We start from the raw sequence: 21,994 nt of genomic DNA on the forward strand, positions 1-21,994 counted from the left end.
TTTTTATAAATTAATGTACATATGTTCATATTTCTCAGTTCTTTTTTTTCTACATTTGCTTCATGCTGTAACATGTCCAAGTTTTTACAATGTAAAATTAGACAAAGTTCCCAAAATTTTATTGTAAAAGTTAAACACACAGTTGTATCAACTGTTTATCCATGTCTATGGAACTTCAGCATCTTATTCTAATTGAAAAGTTGTGAACTTATGTGTGTCAGGTATATCACTCCCTGAACGATGCCACCATCTTCACACTTTGATCTTCTGTCAAAAATTTTCACTCTCATCACCTAAAGGCTTAAAGCGAGTAAAGATGCAGTACTCAGTTTAGGCACAGGCAGATGACAAACGCCTTTTCCAGCTCTGCCACTGCTTCTATCATCCTTTTCATTTGCATCCCTCAACCATAAGCCTGTCAGTGCAGGGACCTGCCTTACTCACTCCAGCTGGACACTGCAAAAATAAAGACACGGACAATTTGTTTCACACAGGCAGCATGCTTTGCCTCAGGCTCTCCTGACCTGATCATGAGAGCTGTACAGCAAATTCTGCTGTCTGCTATGTATTTCATCTTCCCGTGATATTATAGCTATAGTTTTTTGAACATACTAAACGTGAATTCAAGGCTCCAACTGCTAAAGGCCTAGCAGACAGATGATGCACATCACCCCTCCAGCCTAAATGCCTGAATTCATTCCATTATTTTTGCCCATAAAATTCTGGTGGGTTAATTTTGAGTTGGAAGGTCTGATGCATTCTGCCTGTGCTGTAATTCCGCTACTTCTCTCCTTCTGGTATCTATAACTTTACCCTACTTCTTAGATTGCCCACTGAAGCTGCTCTTAACTTCATGAAAGCTTCTGCGGGCAATGGATTCTGCTTTCTCTTTGGAAGCCAATATTGTTGTTGTGATACCACTAACTGCTGGAAAAAATGCCTCACCTGCCATGAGGTAAGAGCCAGACCCAGAGTTTACGAAAACCCTGTATTCACTTGGGGCTGTGAAAACAATCCGGATTTGCTGGGTCTCTCCAAAAAACCTAACACGCAGGATTCCCTAACCGGGACACTGCAGTGCAGGAAGCTCAGCATGGGTATTGCTCAGCATGGGACAGCCTACAAGAAAAACCTGGCCTAGAAAAACAGCCAGACGCCAGGGGCTCGGCAAGAGCAGACTGCAGGCCTCAGGGTGCTTCTGAAAGCTCCAGCCAGCACCCCACACCTCTCTTCCTGCCCTCTCCCCTTCTTGACCAATGTCTTCCTCCACCCAAATGAAAAACAATGAGCTTAGCATGAACTTGTACGAATGCTGCCCTATCTGGAATTTCAGCATTTGAGTGATGACTCTTTGCACAAATTGAGTTTCACAGAAAGGGCAAAAAGGTCACTATTGTCATTAAGGTCCACTGGAAGACATCAAGTGTGCATTACCCGCAGACTGCATGTAATCAAAGGATGGGTGTCATAAAGGTCCCTAGCTTCTCTATAAACTCTTTAGAGGAACAAAAACTGTTCCAGCCACAACATTTCTGGGTGAGCAGCTCAGTGACAGAAGGCTAGAAACAAATTAAAGAATAAAAGCTAGGTCCAGTACAATTGTTTTTTGAGGAAGAACTACACCACTACCTACTGCTCTAACAAATATATCTTATCTTTTTGCTTTCTAGCATCTACTTCTGCCTGTCATAAACTTTGCAAAAGGTCTGAATGAGGAATTCACAGAACTAGAGTTCATACTAACAATAATGAACAGGACCATTTTCAACAATGAGATAGAGCAGATATCCTTCCAATTTCACTTTTACATACATAACAGCAATAAATTTCACCCGTATAGCATTCTGGTAACAGAAACAGTTATAGCCAAAACAAGTACCTCTTAAATCCTCAGTGGCTCTCACTAAAACACAAAAAAGCAAGAAACATCAGGAAACTAAAGAAATAAATCTATTTGCCAATCCTGTCATTTTTTCTTTTCTGAGGATATGCCCCAGTGTTACCTGAAATGCAGAATTAATGAGTATCTCTGATTTATGAACAGCACAGGACTCGAGCGAAAAAGGCAAGTTTACTTCTCAAATCCTCTTTTGACTTTCCAAGGAGGCTAAACAGGAGCAAGATTCTCATTTGAGAAAATACATCTATAATTTAAAGACTTAGGTTTTTTTACTTCTTGGTTGGTGATGTTGGTTTTGTTTGGTTTTTTTAAGAATACACACTTGAGGAGAAAATCTGACCTGGAGTGGTTATTAAAATTCAAATAAGAAAATACAAACATAAATAGCAGCTTGAGTTTAGACAGTAGGCAAACAAGAGATCTGAAGATCTCTAAAGATACATAGTCTTGCCATTGTTTCCAAAATAGTGAGGTAAATAGCCACAAAAAAAACCCAGAAGAAACTTTAATAATTCACTACAGCAACTAGCTCATGAGCAGTGATGAAAACATGTTTGGGAAGGATTTACTTGATCAGGTAAAAACAACCACAGAAGCCTTTAAATGAAGTTCCAAAATAAAAAATATTCAGTATCTAAGGTTGCCTCATAAGAGTACCACTCGTCTGCCCTTGCAGTTTTTATGCAAGAATTTGTGTGAACTGCAAAACATGCCTCAAAAACTGCTGTTTCCTGTAGGAAGCAGGAAATTATGGAATGTATAAGGAAGCCTGAAATGGAATTAACAGCAACAATCTTATTTAGTCCTGGATCATTTTACATTATATGGATTCCAGTTTAATTCTTTTGTACCGTCACATAGCTGTTTTTGGCCCCACGAAACCCTGTTTCTGCTTTTGTCTTCCTTCTATCACCACAAGAGAGCCAACACATCCTTGCTCATCATCCCCCCCTTCAGAAAGCATTTCTTCCAGACTTAACTCCCCAGCAGTGTGGCCTAGTTAACTTAATACTAACCATTCTGCTACTTACTTGATGACAAACATGCCAGCGTCCAGCCTTACATAACCTGAATATACACTTTCACCAAAAAGGAATGAAGTAACACAGGATTTAGCAAAACTAAGTTAAATGTGGAATTACAAAAATTAGTACATTTTCTAAAGCAATGGAAAGGGACAAGTGATCTATTTAAACTCCAGAGAGAAAATAAAACAAAAAAGAAAGGATGCAACATTTATTATGGATACAGTGAAAATCAGCTGTTATTGAAATAACGACTAGCCATTGTCAGAACCTTGTGGATCATCTTTTCTCATAGAAGGCAACAGACTGCTCAGTAATTTCTTTAATATGTGACTTTGCCTGGTGGACTCCAGGGAGAAGGCACTGCATCCCCATGGACAGCCTGCAACTTTTTTTGCTTCTTTTCAAGCTGCTGTCTCCTCTCTTTCTTTTCCTGAGAATAAAAAGATGTGTCAAAAGAACAAACCAAAAAACAAACAAAAAACCCATCTCAACCAACAGAGAAGTTACAATTATTGTTATACCTTTCCTGTGTAAAATGAAACGTTAACATGCAATGGAGATTTGCCTTTTGGAGCTTAGCGCATCTCTTTTAGGGATTCAGTCACACATATTACACAATGCAACGCAAGAGGCTGCGCGTTTGATGTCATTTACAATTGAGGTTACTGTCTCAAGGATGGGCTGGTTTTGTGCACTGTCTAAAGAAAAAACCCAACACAAGGCCTAGTGGATTAGGTACTATTTGTCCTGTATATAACGTAAGTCTCATCTTACTTATTTCTTTTCTTTAAGAGGATACCTAAATCACAATGCTAAATATGTTGTTCTCATTACATGAGAACAGCGATGCATCTTTGTAACTTTCTGTACTTACTAAATCACACATGCCATGTACTAGAACATACTGGGAATGAAATAATTTAATTATAAAAAAAATCTATCTAACTTGTAATATAAACATTGCAAGGTTCTGATGATATTTTCTATTGTTTCAAACAGCAGTGGGCAGTTAAGCAACACACTTACAATATTCTTTTTGTGCCTGATTAACTAATTATTTTCAAGAGACCTGCCACTCAAAAAACAATTAACTCATTATTTTCAAGAGACCTGTCACTCAAAAAACAATTTGCAATTATTTATAATTATTTTTGATTTTTTATATTGTTCTGTTCTATATAAAATAAGCATTCTTCTTTGCAAAGGTGACTGCCATTTCACATTGTGAGGACCAGCATCTGAAGGTGCATCTGCATTAGCAATTTAGTACACTGAGGAGTTCTCAGTGCAAATTTTCCTTGTACCATACTTGCAAGTTTGTGGTGCATGCTTGAGCACACCACTTACTGACTTAAGGCAGTTTCTCCCTTGGTGGAACCACGGCTGACATTATGGACAGCATAACTTACAGTGCCCCACCTGACAGGTGGATAAAGGGTCCTTGAGCAGCTGGTTTTCTGGCACATGAAAAGTGCCTTCATTCCTAGGACCAAAAACTGGCATACACATCATCGGCGGTAAAGATGCAATGTGGATATGCAGACTTAAAACCATCATCAAGTGTGCCAAATCCAACCTTGGTCCTTTCCTCTTCTGCAGCCTATAAGCCAGTACTTTGAAGCACCAAAAACGTTTCATATTTTCACATGTATGAACTGAACTACAGTAGAAGTACTGCTCTTGAAGATAGATGCAAGATAACTGGCACTCTCAGATAACCCATGATCCTACCCTCAGGGACACTGTATATCCTGCAAATTCCCAAGATTCTAGCAGTGTTTGCCTCTTACTCATATGTGAGAAGAGAAATAGCGAGGTAACTGCAGCTAAGGGAGTAGGCTGGTAAATGGAGGTAGAAGTGTTATTGTAAGAAAGGGACCTTGAGTGGAAGTTTTCTCTTGTTTTACATGTACACACCAGTCAAACTGTACTAATGCTAGCTACACGTAATATGTACAAAAATTTTAAAAAGCATAACATGCACTGCAACAACAGCCCTATCAATATGATTTTATTCTGTGCCCTTTAGGTGTTTGTTAACATAAATCTGAAGATCCATTTCAGTTAGCAATGTCTGATCTGGCTAAATAAACACACAATTATTTCATGTTGTTACTAGTAAAGCTGATTAAAAGCAAGACAAGGTTTGCACAGAGAAGTAATGCCCTCTACTAAAACAATACAAAAGTTCATCACAGTATAATAAAAAAGTAGTATCTCTCTGTACAAACTGTATCTTGCTGGTTTATATGCAGTAATTGAGGCAAACAGGACTGGTAGCACTGTAAGATTCTGATGCTTCTTTGTCACCCTACACTTTCGCCTTCTTTCTCCAGAGAGATCCTCCTGAGGGAGAAAGAGATCTTCCATAGATATCTTCCTCAGATGAAGGAAGATATCAAGTGGTTTTGGGTCTTTAGAACAAGTTCAAGAATTTTCTTTCAGGAATTCTTAAAGGGAACTTGTTAGTACTCTAAGGGGAAAGGAGTCTGCATTATCAGTGATGTTTTTCAAAAAAGACAAGATATATGCAAGCAGTACAGGTGAGCTTGGGACGAATGTGCTTTATATGGAACACATATATGATTCATGTTCCTGTTCTGGAGTATTTGCACACATCCAGCCAATTTATTTTTACAAAAACTTAATCATATTATACTAATCTTTGAATCTGAATCTGTATTTGACATTCAAAGACACATTAGGACAGGTAATCATTAAAAATAGGACTTATTGTACTAGTATTGGCAATTATTTGAGAAAGCATGTCTCACAAAGAAATGTGCGTATTTTATGTTTATAAAGCACTTTTTACTGAACACCTGTGGCACAACAGTGTATGTATGTATGTATGAAAAACCCAAACCAAAGATAAAGCATACACCCACCCAGGAAAGGAATGAAAGTTGCTTTGGATTTTTTAATCACGTCTCAGTTTTGAGAATGTTTGGATTTGAAGACCCAATTTTCATGAGTGAATCTCAGTGCCAAGGAAAGAGTCCTGAGTTAATTTAACTATCTTTTAAAAGATTAAATTTGTCATGAAGACTTACTGGCTTCTTCCCTGCCTTCAACACACACAAGGCTTTTTATGTTCTATTCCTAACCACAGTTCACATGCTCACAAGACATAACTGATACAAATCTTCCCTAAAATAATAAACAAGCTGTTATTTGCACTAACAGGAGAAGAGTAACAGAAAGAGTGAAAGATGAAAACAATAACTGTAGCTTGCCATGTACTAGATCAACTCGACTGTATGGCTTGATTTCTCTGTGAATGTTTCCTACTCAATAGCATATGAAGATGAATACATTCTTCACTTATAAAATTCTGGGAAGATCACATTCTTTAGCAGTATGACTGCCACATAATAATTGAATTTTAGATAGCACAAAAGGCTTACAACATTTAATAGGAATAACAATAACCGCCTTATTTCTAACATATCGCAATGTCAGGAGATTAAAATTCCAATATGGAAAGTATTTTCAGATAGTTCTTATTAAACCACGTGAAATTAACCGATGTCAGCTGTTTCTAACACCGAAAAGTAAAAAATCCATGAGACTTATCTAGTACATCATTTCCTGCTTCAGAATGCCAAAAATAGGTGTTGAGTATGCTCAACCTCAAGGCAAAATTCCGAGCTTCTTCTAGGGCATTTAACCTTTCTATGTTGATCTTCGAGAATTATTTGAGAGCAGCCTTACTTCTCATCAATTCATACTATGCTAATGTTTACCACATAAAACCGAGAACATAATAGATCTAGGATACTCACTTTTCTCTACAGAAAACAGGTATCAAGATTACTATCTCAAAAATAATGGAAACTAAACTGATCTGTCATTATAAACTTTCTTCATGATTCTTCTCCACGTTCTACTCCTCAGAATAGGTGCATGTCAATGACAAGTATCAGACACTGGTAGTATGTATTAAGTAAAAACTGATCATTTATCAAGCATAACATCTAGATTGGCTTGAAGAGTACTTGGTGAGTAGCAATTACTATGAAAGAAACAAAAAAATCAGAAGCCTAAACTTCCTCAGCAACACTAAAGTATCTCAGCTCAAGATTATCGTTTTTATGTTAGTATTTTACAAGTGTTAATAGCCTTTTTCAGGGCATTTATTTTCATACTTAAGAAGTAAGCTTCTCTATGCATTTATGTTATCAAACATTCACACAATGACCTCTAAAAGTATAAGAAACAGAAATCCATTAACATAAAAGCAGAACGATTCTTGTATTTTAGAAGAAGGAGATTTTTATTTCTCTTTTATCATAGGATCATAGAATTGGAAGGGTATTCATAGGGTTGGAAGGGACCTTTAAGGGTCATCTAGTCCAACCCTCCTGCAATGAGCAGGGACATCTTCAACTAGATCAGGTTGCTCAGAGCCCCGTCCAACCTGACCTGGAATGTTTCCAGAATGGGGCATCTACCACCTCTCTGGGCAACCTGTGCCAGTGTTTCACCACCTTCATTGTGAAACATTTCTTCCTTAGATCTAGCCTAAACCTGCCCTCTTTTAGTTTAAAACCGTTACTCCTTGTCCTATCACAACAGACCCTGCTAAAAGTTTGTTCCTGTTTTTCTTATGGGCCTCCTTTAAGTACTGGAAGGCTGCAATAAGATCTCCCCAGAGCCTTCTTTTCTCCAGGCTGAACAATCCCAACTCTCTCAGCCTTTCTTCATAGGAGAGGTTTTTCTATCCCTCTGATTTTACCCATGCATTATGATCAACACCTGGTTCAGGAAAGCCAAGGATGAATTTACACATTTATTTCTGTTGCATGTTACTGAAAACATATTAGAGTACTTCCCACTATATTACTCCTATTTTATTTCCCTTCAAACAAAAATCCTCTTATTTGAAATAATACACTTAAAAGACTTCCACAATTCTGCCCTCTCAGACTGATGCTCATTTATCTACCGGTAGGTAGATATCATCTTAGTTCTCTTGATAATACATTGACAACTTTACGGGTGTTTCTCTGCTGCAGTTCACTGAAGGTGTGCGTTTTCTCTATTACTATACAAAGTGATATAATATTCTGGCCAAACACGATGACAGAGCCATTGCCTGATATGCTTTGTCAAATAAAGGTGTGTTACCTGCAAAAAACAGCACAATTTCAGATAGTGAAAATGTGAAGATTGGGCATGAGACACATCAATCAACACTTGCGCATAGACACTGACAATGAGCTAATTTTAGAGGTACCCCTGCCAACCAATTCAGTACCTATCACATCCTCCAACACTTGCTTATTTTTCAAACTGCTCCTCTCATGTAGGCACATGTACATCCATTTAAAACTGATCATTCCTCCAGCTACCAAAATTTATGTTAATAATCCCACTGAAGTGAAGTGATGACCTCAAGAATTTATACACAATTTCATCAGGAGAGCCTGTGATAGGTAGCAGATTTCATTGAAAAAAAAGGGAATATTTTTTTACCTTCGTACAGAGTCCAAGACAGCAAGGAATTCAAATGTACAATGAGAGGTAACATTCATGCTTTGGTACAACTACGCTACTTGAGGCTAGTCTCATTAAGCAAAGCACACCGGAACAGAGGGTCAGCTACTACTCAAAGTGTAATACTTCCTTCCTTGAGAACCAGGAATATTGACTAAGCAAGAAATCATCTAAGATTGGACATTAATAATCTGACAAAATTGAGCTGGAAATCACTTGACAAAGGGGACCAGAGAAAACACTTCTTACCAATGATTACAGAAATCAGAGGTGTTCCAACACGGGACCAGGTCAAATAGGATCTTAAAAGACTTAAACCTAAGATTAAAAGGTTTGAAAATAGAAGGGAAAACATACAGGCTCTTGCTGTTTTACCTAAACCCATATTTCTGGTTAGCCAAGTAAAAGATGACTGTCCTTTTAAAATCTGTCCCATACCCATACATCTGTCTGCCTGAGTTTTCATCTAGCTCCCCCCGCCCCCACCAAAAAAACAGACAGCCCACTCCAGACTATAGAGAAGATTTTTTTTTTTAATTATTGACAGTACAAATGAATCCCTGTAAGGACCTTAAGCCAGTTGAGTTGCAAGATCCCATTCTTACAAATGGGAATAGAGACCGTATGTACAGGATGCATGCCAGAAATCACAAGGAAGACAGACAACAGAAGAAACACTCTCAAACTAAGAAAACCTTGAAAGTCAGCATGAGGAATGACTGTGTCACAGGGTGAGGATGAAAAACACAGGTTTTTCTTTAACTGGCAAGTCACACGTCTTTAAGAAAACAATATATGCTAAGAATATTAGTGACCTCTCTTCTAGTTTCTTTTTCTGTAGCAAGGAAAAAAAATCCTGCCTTATTGTTGGGACTAGAGTACTAAATTAGGCTACATCTTAACAACTGTGACTAAAGTATGCTGTTGCAGGAAAAATATAATCAGGAGCATCAGAGTTTCACCCTTTCTAGTAAATGGAAATAACTCAAACCTCATTACAAGTGCTTTTATCAATTTTAAGGTATAAAAGCCTCCAGTTCAAATGCTTCCTTGAATGTACATGCGCTCACTGTTGCAGCTGGTGATGCTGCTTGGCTTTGCAGGTTCTGTGCTGTGGTGGGTTGGCCATTCAGAGATGGTTGCTCCTGACACGGGATGTCAAAAAAACAAAGACGAACTATGAAATTCAAAACTCTGTGACATGTAGGTAGGGAGAATATATTTTCCACATATGCTAAATAACCAGCCCACTGTATTTTATCATCATTTTGCACAAGAATTTTGGTGGACTAGCTATGTAATGCTGCCATCATCTGGCCTCTCTCATAACAGCATGAAAAAACATGAGTATGACAATACAAAAGTGCTCACATTCGTTACTACATTAATCTTTTTGGACAAACTGAAAAAAAAAAAATACCAGCCATCTTTCATATTCCTCCATAGCCTTTTTATTTTTTTCTTCCTTTTTTGCTTGTTGTATTTCTTGCTTTCTTCTCTCTAGGATTTTTTCCACTTTCTTCTGTTTCATATATTCTTCCTTTTTTTCATTCCTGTATAATGACAGGGAAGAACATGAGATCATCATGTAACAGACTCGATGCTGCATCTGTGACTGTTTGACTAAACTGAGTCAAAAGAGGTATTTTACAGATTTAATAAAAGGTCAAGAATATATATTCAAAATCTTCAAAGTCCATCTTCATATATTATATCACCAAGGTATAAATGAACCTACTATTCTATCTATTATGGCATCACCTTTACTGTACTACTTTCTCCCTTATTTGGTATCATATAAAAAATAGATTCAAAGCTTCTGTGGGTAATAGTAAGTTAGACATGGTCTGTGAAAACTCTTGGTTTGTAAAACTAACAAACAATTTCTCCAGCAGCCGCATCTCATTTGCTTCTGAATACACCTACATTCATACTTTGTATTCCACAAAACTTTAAAATAGATTTATCTTCCTTCCTACGATTTAGTAATGAAACATGAGATTAATCACATAAGACATTATACTACTCAATGAATCTTACTTCTCAGTTGCAGTATCTCTGCTTGGGCTTAGTGAGTAGCCTTTTGGGGAGGAAAACCTTTAAATTACTAAACTGAAAGAAGCTGTACGGCTTGTACCCATTGTTATAATTGTTCTCCATTGGGATTGAAGAGCCTCATCCCAAGCATGCCATTGTCTCCCAATTAAAAGCACATCAAGCACTCACAGAAGACATACTGCATTTACAAGCAGATTTGGGAAACTATGACATTCCAAAACCCAGTGGAATAGTACCATTTTTCAACTGCTGACATGCTGTCTCTCTTCTTCTCTTCAAGCAGTTCCTCTTCTTTCCTCTTCTTGATTCTTTCAGACTGTTTTTCCTTTCTGCTTTGCTCTCTTAAATATTCTGCTTTCCTTTCTTTCCATTTTTCGAATGCCTAAAGAAAACAACATATTCATTAGAAATGTTACCCCACACCTTGTTGGGAATATTCCACTTGCTTATTCTGTATTACTGTTTTTTGTAATTTCTACACATTCCAGTTTTGGAGTATTTGTTTGTAGCATTGCTCAGAAGTGGGTATCACTATACCTAAAAAGAATAAATTTTTTTTTCCCAGTAAATAATAGTTCATTGCCAGTGTATTTATATGGAGTTTATTCTACATTCAGTTAATAAAATCCAAATAGGGAAAAATGCCTGTTTCTGTGCAAATGTAAACATTACATACTCCCAACAGAACGGAATCTAATATGAGCTTTCTTCAAAAATGAACCATGTTTAGATTTTAGATTTTAGTTAGTTTCCATCTCTTGCTGGATTATTAAAAATTATTCTCAACAATCTCCTGAACCATATCCAATACACATTTGTGTATATATTTCACATCACCTTCTGTGCTGCTTCTGTTTTCTCCTCATTCTGTTCTGCTGCTTTCTTTTTCTTAAATTCCTCAAGCTTCTTTTTTTCACTTAACTTCTTCGCTTCTCTTCCTTTCTTTTTTTTCCAGGCTTCAAAAGATGCAATTGCTTCCTCTCTTTTAACAGCTTCTTTCTAGATTGAAAATGAAAGTCTATATTTAAATACATTTAAATATAAAACTAAAATTGAAATAGTATGCTTTAAACTCATTGCCAAATGTAGGATTAGACAGAGCAATAAAGAAATGGAAACTGATTTGCAGAAAACATTCCAAGTAATATTCAAAATTAAATTTGAACTACATAGAGCATTTTTTTCTATGTTCATTTTTAACTTAATCAAATGAGACAAACTACTCCTGCACAATATGTGTAGAAGAATATGAAATACAGATAAGCATCTCTTGAGATAGGGAGCAAACTCATTTTCTAACACATGACAAATTAAAACTTAACACCTGAAGGGTTGAGTATCACAAGGTCTTTGTAAACAAACCTGAAAATGAATCTAAGAAGCACACTTTTAACATACCTTATGTAAACATGTAGGGAAACATCAGCCACACATCCTTTACAGCAACCATAACAAGCGGTTACCTTATGCTATTTAGAGAAAACCAGATGCCTTAGAATAGCAGAATGATGTAATTAGGCAGAAAGCACAGGTAAGTGCTATAGTTCATCAAATTCTTTTTAAACAAGTATGTAAACAAACCTTTTCAGTATTGTTCCTTAGATTTTCAGCCGCCTTCTTTTCAATTCTCTTCAATTCCAGTAGAAAGGCCGTTTTCTTTTCCAACCAATTCTGTAAGAACCATTAGAAGACTTTTATACTTCTAAAGTCTTTTTAAGGTATAAATAAAAAAGTTCTGTTAAAACAACCACATATTATTAAAGCAACACCAATATAATGACCACCAAAATTACTCTTAATTTTTCCATGTGCTACTTAAATAACTACTCCATGTGGAAGATTAAGGTTCTAAAATCATAGCTAAAAAATACAAAAAAGCTTAAGGATCTTAGAAAATAAAACTCAAAAAAAACCCACCAAAAAAAGGTAAGCATTAAAAAAATTTAAAAACAACAATGAAATAAAGATTCTTATAATTTGGTATATAGGAATATTATTTGCATTTATTATGTCTCTTGCAAATACCTATAATTAAAGAGAACAAAACCCAGCTGGGAAGAGTGAAACTTCAGGCATCTATAAAGTGTTACGAGCCATCTGCAGAATCAGGCTTAAATTTTCAAGGTTTAATTACATACTTAGTATGCTGCTTTGAGATACAAGTGTCATAAATGAAGTCTGTTTTACCTTTTAAAATTATGGAGACAATATAAATATGGATTTGAGGTTATGAATGTCATTCTAGAACCATAACAAGTATTAAAAACACATACCAATACAAACAGCATCTGTTAATGTAAGTTTTTCTCACACAGATTAGTAGCAAAAATCTGTTGGAAACCACAAAATAATAGTTATGAAATCCTACACAGAATCCACATAGAGTATCCTTCTGGAGAGAATACAGGACTTGTTTTCACTTTTCCTGATGGACAACAGAATAAAACATACCAGGGAGAAAAACTTTAAACAACACACCTATTTACATTAAGGAAGAAGTAGAAATAAAGGAAAGTGTCATATGCGTCTGAAAACAGTCTGGCACAATAAATTATGAACCGCAGTATGTCTCTCTCATCTAGCTTTTTAGTTCATGATTTGATGAAAAGGCATCGCTAACAGAATAAAAGGATTATTACACTTGTAAGCATATGCAAGGCGTATACTCAGAAATACTGATTTCAAGAAAATAAGAGGTGTTGACTCCTATAACAGGACTTGTATATGCACAGTTTTGTTGATTGTTTTATTTTTTATTTGTTTGTTTTTAAGATCTACCTGGAAAACAGCTGCTCGTAAACTATCTGCGTTGTCAAATTCTTTACTGTTCTTCTGCACGCGTTTATCCTCCAACACTTTTAACGTTCCCAGATACTGAGATGAAATAGGTGTAGCTGATGGAACAGCTTTCGCCTTTTTCTTTAAGTGTGCAGAAGACAGAGGCCTATAAAAATACCAGGACACAAACATATTAATGATCATTAGCGAATGTTTATTGTAGCTGATATCAAGTAGTGTTCCTTTTATTTCAGCGTATACCAAGTTACTGTGATTCTGATTTTACATGCACTTGGCTGGGGATACGGAAAAAGGAAAGGAGGGAGAAGCCTGTTTTCTTCTGACAGCTTTACTATTGCCAAAGAAAGCCACTTCTCAACATATTCAGCCCAAGAAAGTTTACAAATTCCTTGTACTTTCATCTACAAAACATCTTAAAACCTGTAAAATCATCACATCATGGACTGGATTCATTGGCGGATCCAGTAGCACACACTCATCATAGACACTGGCAAAAGACTTGTAGTCTGATGCGATATCACCCTCAGCAAGGGTTATAATAACATGCCACATCTACTAAACTGTTTTCCACAGATGGTCAGAAGTTGTCAGCAGTGAAGACAAAGCTGACAGAAAATAGCAGTTAATGTGGCAAAGTGCTCCCCTCTCTCCCCTGCTCAAGCAATAACCACCAGTGTAGGTCGTGATGGATGCATCCAGCTCAAGTTGGACTTTGAGGAGACGCATGGCAACACAGTAGCCAAGGGCTGTCTGGAGCAGCGACCCAGACATCTTGCTGGTATGCAAATATGACTGTAAGTCAATCATCTTACTCCATAAATAGCGGACTGCCCTGAGCCCACTGAGTTCTCCTGAAATGACAGTGGGCTACACGCCAGGATCTCCTCTTGAGTAGGCAAACCTCTCGAGGTCACTCCTTGAGGTTGAGAGATTCCTTGCTGCAACAGAACCTCAGTAAGTGACTAATAGCAAGCTAAACTTGTAGGTAGGAGATATAAAGGATTGACTGCATGTATATAATACTTTAGACATAAACTGTTGTACCAAGTCTGGGACTAGGATTGGATCCAGCCGCACCTAGACTCCTCTCGCTGGAGTTTAGAAAGCAAGGGGCTCCTTTCTGAACCTCAGGACTCAATGCAAGCACCTCCCTGAGAGTTTTGTCTGACCCCGTCCTCCACGCAGTCAGCAATCCAGTGTACCTGTTAATCTTGTTAAACCACTGCCGCATTTACTATCCAACTTTGTTAAATCGTTGTTTTATATCAATAAACATATTGTTGCTTCTCTCTTGTGAGTGAAGCACATCACTCCATCTGCAACAGTGAAGCGGCATTGTCAGGGCATTCACGTGCCTCTTACACTCTGCAAACCGTGCTACATAGCATCTTTCTCTTACCTGTCAGATAAAGAAGCTTTTGGGTTTTGTAGAACTGCCTCCTTCGTTTCACTTAGTTTCTAAGAAACACAGAGGAAAAGTAAAATTACAGAGTCTCTCAAGCAACAGAACTAGATCAGGGTGAAACAGATTTTTAAAAGCTAAAAAGGATGTTGGAAGTTGGACTCGATGATCCTTATGGGTCCTTTCCAACTGGAGATATTCTATGACTCTATGATGTTCAAAAAATATGCAAGAAAGCCGCTCTAATATAGACAGGGTACAGTACAGGGTAAGAAAGTAAAAAACCCAACAAACCAACGAAACAAATTTTTAGAATGCCTGTACCTTTTTGGAATGGCACCTAAAAATGTTTCTTTGTATTATGTAAAAATACGGTCTATAGTTTAGAAATACAAAGGAATAAAAAGAACCCAGCTGGGCAGTGGGCTTCCCTGTTATTATACCAGAAAACCCTTTAAGTATTTTTAATATTTAACTTTGATAGTTACACATATCTACATATTTTCTTCCTTGTGATAAAGCATATACAGTACTTTGCTTCTTATCCATTATTCAAGTCACACAATGGATTCCATCCTCTGCCAACACACACTGCTCATTCCAATTCAGATAACCTCACAATAGAGATTTGACATTTTCACTTGGATACGGGTATTTCATTAAGATTGGAAAATGCACTTTTTGAGACCTTTATCTGGTTTTAATTATTTCTGTAAAAGGTATTCCCTGTATCTTCCATAACACTATACAGAATTTGTAAGAGCCTCAGCTCTAGAAGCCAGAGATAAATTGTTAGCTTTACAGTAACTTTACAAAGCTTTTCACTGTGCTTCTAGGACATTGTTCTAAACAACAGTAAAAATGTATATGAATAATACCTTCAGAGAGTCCTCTGAAGTGTTCTTTGCCTCCCCGTGCTCAGATTGATCATTCATTGATACCTTCTGTATCGTATCAGTTACTATTTGCCCTTCCAGTAGTTTCACCATTTCATCTGAACTGTCATCTGTTGACTTCTCTAATTTCTTTGTTTTCTCAGATACTGTGGTCACCATTACTTCTATCACAGAAGGGGATTTTATACTACTGTCCTCCATTTTCAAGTCACTCGTGTTGATCTTCTTCTGATCCTGATCTAACAGGAGAAAAAGGATTAAGAGGACACATTAACAAGAATTTAATTGTTTCTCAGTATTGTTATTTCTGTACTAAAAATGTCTGTTTATGAAACATATTACTAACTTTTATATAATATAATGTATTTTCTGTATACTTCCTTCTAAGAACCATATGGACTAATAAGAAGAGTATCCACTTGTATTGTATTTAAATGTAAGACTGGGGTGAAGTTTTAACTAATGTTATAGAATGTGTGAGCATGACGAAGGCAAAACTTCCCATCTGCCTCACCACCCAAACGTGGTTCTAGTGCAGAAACCAAAAGCAAAAGCCATTGCAATCACAGCAAGAGCTCTTCTGACATCTAGCAAACTACTAATGAAGTCTGTATGACAATTTGGGTTACAAAAACTGCTTTCATTGTGTGGTGTTTTTCAGGGATGTGCAAGACACAAGGAAATAACGGAAGGTTCTGTGGTGGGGATTTAAACAAAACATCACCTCATTTTAAATGCATGCCTAAGTGGTGAAACTGTCATTTATGACACACTCTGTTAATAATACTTCAAAAAGATTTTTATCAGATCTGAACTGCCATTAATGCAAAAAATCTAAATTTGTAAAACAATTCAGACACAAACCAAAAAAGGCCATGGTAGGTTGCAAATTACAGTCTTCCACAATTTTCTGATGGAATTCTTAAAAGAAATGTAAGTTGTGGCTGAGAGATTAACTCCAAGTTTCCTGAAGAAAGGAATATCAGTGCTGACAATATAATAAATTTAACCTAGATTCACAATGATGAAGGTAAGTTCAAGGTGACAAGGAGAATTCTGAATTTATATGAACCATTTTCTATCCTTTGTTAATATGTAAACTTTCATGTTTTACTTTCCATTTACTAGATAGTGGAATTGTATATAAACTGTAGGCATCAGAAACTGTACAACTCTAGTTAAGCTGCAGCACTTAGTGCACAGGACACTGGAGACAGCACATTTACTGCTGACCATGAGCGCTTTGTAGCCTGAACTTCACAGAACTTCACGTGCAAGTCAGATTGGCTCTGTTTGCAAAATAGATACAAAATACTAAACTTCCAATGGTTAGCTGAAAAATGCCATATAAAACCTTTAAGTATTATTATTGTAGTTCCTTGCTTGACAGTTCAAGACATACAAATTTAATCAGTCTGCTTGAAATTCTTACACCTGCACACTTCAGCATCACATTTAAACAATCTTTTCCAAACCCTTTTCCTCCACTTTTGTTGCAGACTCCATATCATTGTTGTATAAACAATGTCCTCCTTTGTCCTTTACCATTCTCTGCATCTCAGGCTGCCCCTACACTTAGAGAATCTACCCATTCCAGTACATTGATGCTCACATGCTTCTCCCCATGCAAACACTCCTTAGACAGTTTCGTTAACAATGCTTAAAAGCATCAAGCTATACCAAACAAATTTTCTAATCCGAGGTATCAGCAAAATATAAAAAAGAACTGAAATCAAACATAGATTAAGCAATTTGTTATTTACTACTCAGAACATTGCCTGAGTTTTCAACTTTTCTTCACCTTTCTGCACTAAATTCTTCAAGCAAAGTCCTATCTTTTACCTCATCAGGCTGCAGCATAGAGACATTACATAGGCCATACAGACAGCATTTTTCTTGCTGCATCTGACAGTCTATGTTACCTACCTGTTACAGTCCTGCACACAGCAAATTACCCCCCAGCATGATTCCCTTAGCAAATTAAACAAGATGTCTAACAGCCTATTACAGTGCTTTTCAACCTGGGGTCCATGGATTTTTTGTAACCTGTCTGAAAAAGCAAACTAAGAAAGGTAAGTTCAATGGATACTGCTGAGAAGCCCACAGACTTGATACTTAAAGAGTCTGCACAGCACTTAACAGTAAGAACTGTTAAGGATTCACATATCCAAAACTAGAGAAAAGTGCTATGTAGTTTTTAGTAAACTTTGTGGAAAAGGTGCAGGAGGAGGTGAAAGATTTACCCTGATCATACTGACTGCATAAGAAGAAATTAAATTAAAATGACTTGGTTTAAGTTTCAAATATGCGTAGACAGTGATGCATACACTTGACACAAGGTAAAGTACAAAAACTAAATTCTCAAGCTTTAATCTCTTCCTCTCCATTCCTGGGTTGCCTCTAGGACAAATTTCTCAACATCTGCGATGTTACTGTACTTGGACATAACTGCAAGAATGAGGCTGGTCCATGCTCAAAACCAGAACCGGAGGAGACACAATGGTATGAGAAAGATACTAAAAGAGAGTAGAAAGGAAATTAAGAATGACACTGATTTTTAAGAAGACTTGTATTGGACCATTAGATATTACTAAGCTATAAATGATAACATTTATCTGGTTGTACATATCTTAAGTTCTACCTTTTGCAGGTGGTGCTTCTCCACACAGTAAATTGGAGTCTCCAGATCTTTCATTGTGGGAAGTAAAGTTAATGGAAAATGGTGATGAAGTGCTTTCTAGCCATATACCCTTAGATCAGGAAGTTACAAATAAATGAGTAACTCATCACAAATCAGAATAATTTAACTTGACTTTATAATACTTCGATGGAATGCTTGTTCAGAACTCTCTAGGGGAAATATAAATTTGTTTCACATTTGGAGAAATAAAACCAATCAGCACATAAACCTGCAAACTGTCACAAAATCCTGCTTCTAGTTAGAAAGAAAAAGAATGATCTCTTATCTGCCCCTCGTCATAAGAATGCTCCTGGCAAAGACGTTTTTCCCCCATAAAATTTTGTCAGCTAAATAAAAGTTAGTTTCAAAAGTTTCCAATGTAGATGGTTAAAAAAAAAATCAACACATATACTCTCTTACTTCAGAAGTAGGGCTTTTGGCACGAATTTTTTTCTTGGGCATGGCTTGGGCATTCAGAGTAGTTAGGGATGATGGTGCCAAAAATGAAGACAGTCCATTTCTAGAAGTTATTTCTCCTTCTGACCTATTAAGCTCACTGTCTTCCACAGGACCACTTTTTCTCAACATAGTTCTTGATTGAGGTAATGGTTTATAACAGCCATCTAATGAAGGAATGCTGATATTCTCAGCTGAAAATAAATATTATAGTTTCAGTTATGCCTAGTTAAAGATGTTGTAGTCTGGAACGCTATTTTATCAAGTTAGATTCAACTAACTATATTCAGTTAAATGAGCTATTTAAATAATAGCACAGCTTTCTTAATACAGTGGGGCCATATACAGACAGCTATACAAAGAGTTACAGCCACTTTTTCAGAAAGTTTAACGAAAGTTTTAAAGCTTCTAATATAATCTCTAAATAGACAATTTATTATCTCTGTGTATCTATTGAAACTACACTCAAGAGCTAATCTGCAATTAGAGAGAGTTTTCATAAATATAGAAGAGAGCACACATCTAACAGCACTGTTGTAAGAAAAACTTTTTGCTATTTTGCTTGTTCCTTTAACTATTAGAGAAGATACAGAGGGAAGACTGCTTCTCTCTACATGGTGCAGAACAGAGCAACCTTGGGTACGAGGAGACATCATGAGAAATGCAGTTGAAGAGGAGGGCTTTCAGTGTATTTCTAGCCTCCTCAGTGATGTCTCTGTTCCCTCCCTAAGGCAGTCACTGGGCAGCAGAACCACCATGCAACAATTCCGTGCAGATCCCTACTCTCTGGCTACTCACCTTCATCCTATTTAGTAATCTTATCTTCTTCATGGTTTCTTCCCCCTGCCCTGCCACCACCAAGATCAAGCCATACAATGGCTTTCTACCTGCCTTTTTTCTTTACGTCTGCCAATCCACATAGAAACACGTATCTAATTCTGCACATTGCCATGGAAGCATTTCTTATTAAGTCCTAGTTTCTACAAATATATGACAGGAAATGGGAGAATCACCATGCCCATCCAGCACACTCAGCTGCATAACGTCTAATTACATCATTAGTGTAAAGTTTAGAGAGCTAAGAGGTCACAACAATATTCCTACAAGTGCACTGACAGTTTTTCCATGCAGTAAATCACAACAAAAATCAAAGAAGCAGAAAAAGCTGATTAATCTCTGGACAGTCACCTCCTCTGTTGGACAGGGATCAATTTATCTAGTATAAGAAAGTTTACAATGGTTGCTTACTGAAGACAATATGCTAGTATCACTGTACAACTCAGATTCACATGTAGAAAAGGAGTACTTCAACCATTTTTCTGCCAGTGTAAAGAGGCATCTGCAGTGCCCAGCTGCACATTCACACATGTAGCACTTTGGTGCCATCATGTGGAAAGAAAAAAAGAAGCTGATAGCACTAAAATAGTAATTAAAAAGTTGTAATCTTTCATCACAAGGTAATGACCAGCCATAAATTTCTCTCATCATCAAACCGTACAAAGTCCTCTCATATTAGGAAGTAGACAAAAAACATGAAGTCTTTTGACATTTTAAATTTGTAAAAGCACATATAATCGATTAGCAGAATTCCAAGTTCTGCTTTGCACAGTAAAAATGAATTAGCTATTCTTATAATGAAACATTAAAGTTCTTTTTTTTTTACGTGTTTGACTCTATATTCAAAGTGGCTCAGTATCTTAAAAGATTATTTGAAGTTTTAACTTTGTGATGGTAAGTCTACCATTCCTGTTTTGGTTACAGCTAATTTTCTGACATTCTGTTACATTACAGCATCATGATGTCTCAGCATCACGACCTCAACATTGTATTTGCGAACACTGTGGTCCAACTTCACTGGCCATAGAGAAAGGATGCCTGTTTGAGGACCTTTCCATTCAAGGGCGCATGGATGCTGCGGACACTGTGTGAATGTGGCTTTCTGTGCTACCCACAGGCAGCGGAGGCAATTCTGTAGCCTTCCCACACCTTCCATGGATATGCACTGATGGAGAGCTGGACTTTATGTATGCAAAAAGCTGTTGTTCATCTCCTGAAAGGAAAAGGCAAATAGGAACCTCCTGCTACTTGGCCCACACTGGTTCAGTTTACCCCCTGGCAGCTGCAGGTTACCAAAACATGTATTTTTAGAAGAATATCGAATAAATTCCCTGCAAGCCAAAGCAGCTAATACTTAACACAGAAAATAACTCAAATTACAACCCTTTAAAACATTGTAATATGGCTAAGCAAGTAGCAGCAACAACATTCAAATTCTTTCTTTTCACCTGATGCTGAAGCATTTCTTGTTTTGCGCACCCGTGGCTTTGGTATTGGTTTGTTTTCCTCTTGATTTCTTTTTTTCTGTAGTTCATGAACAGGTAAGTCATTACAGTGATCACTTTCACTGTTATTACATCGTAATTCCTCAGCAGCTGAACAGTCTTCATTACTTTTTCTGTCATCACCCTCATTTTGACTTTCCAAACATTCTTCACAATCTTTTCTGTCATCCTGTATGTCTTCACCTTCTAAAGGCATTCTTTGCTGAAGCTTCTCTTCATGAAAGGATAAAGTCAAGTCATCAGCAGCTTTGTTTTCCAAATCTGCTGCTTTTTGTGAAGCATCATCATCTGAGAGAGGACCCTCAACAGCAACTGATTTCTTAGTGCTTTCAGCACCTGAATTACTTTCAGTAAGTTCTTCCCCAATACCTGAAAATAGTACATTATCAACTTCCATTTAAGACAAGGAGAAAAAAAATGGGACACAGAAACCTTATCTTCTATAATTTAAAAGTATTTTTCATATAACACTTTCCTAAATTAAGTCTCTGAGCATTTCTCTTTCTGCACCCACCTCTGATCTTTGCAAAGCTGCCAAACTAGATCCTTATTCTACTTCCCTTCCTGTTATCTGTTTCCATGGTCCCAATCCGAAAGAAAATACCTCAAATATTCACTGGTTAATTTTTCTCTTTTATGCAATTTAAATCCCTTCTAAAAAACTATGTCTCCAATGCCATAAGAAGTGGAAGCAAGTTGACAACAACAAAGCTAGGCACGTTTGGTTACCAGAATCCGTCTTCCCCTTCTGTTCACTTTTGACCCATCTGGAATCTACAAGAAGACACTGAAAGGAGATATCTGCTCCAATGCCAAAGTTCACGTTTAACAAAAACACTTTTATTTTCCTGTAGCCTGTTATTTCTAACTGACTTTATTTCAGAGTTCAAATGCTTGAGGAAGATGACAAAAGAATGGCACGATAGTTGAGTAA

The 21,994-nt window shown here is 36.9% G+C and overlaps 1 protein-coding gene across 1 annotated transcript; it reads right to left on the bottom strand.

The window, feature by feature from the left end:
- Positions 1 to 3,247: 3,247 nt before the first annotated feature.
- On the bottom strand, positions 3,248 to 21,551 carry MAP9 (microtubule associated protein 9; the record flags this gene model as incomplete). Its single annotated transcript, XM_081999020.1, has 11 exons — positions 21,004 to 21,551; positions 18,683 to 18,912; positions 18,224 to 18,332; positions 15,565 to 15,821; positions 14,684 to 14,742; positions 13,264 to 13,429; positions 12,067 to 12,156; positions 11,323 to 11,484; positions 10,722 to 10,867; positions 9,848 to 9,980; positions 3,248 to 3,358 (listed from the first exon to the last, which is right to left on the bottom strand). The coding sequence occupies exons 1-11, from the start codon at positions 21,455 to 21,457 to the stop codon at positions 3,248 to 3,250; spliced, it is 1,917 nt and encodes a 638-aa protein (XP_081855146.1). The 5' UTR covers positions 21,458 to 21,551.
- Positions 21,552 to 21,994: the final 443 nt, after the last annotated feature.

The sequence above is a fragment of the Phaethon aethereus genome (genome assembly GCF_964289735.1).
Source record: "Phaethon aethereus genome assembly, chromosome: 4".
In the NCBI taxonomy this organism is placed as follows: domain Eukaryota; kingdom Metazoa; phylum Chordata; class Aves; order Phaethontiformes; family Phaethontidae; genus Phaethon; species Phaethon aethereus.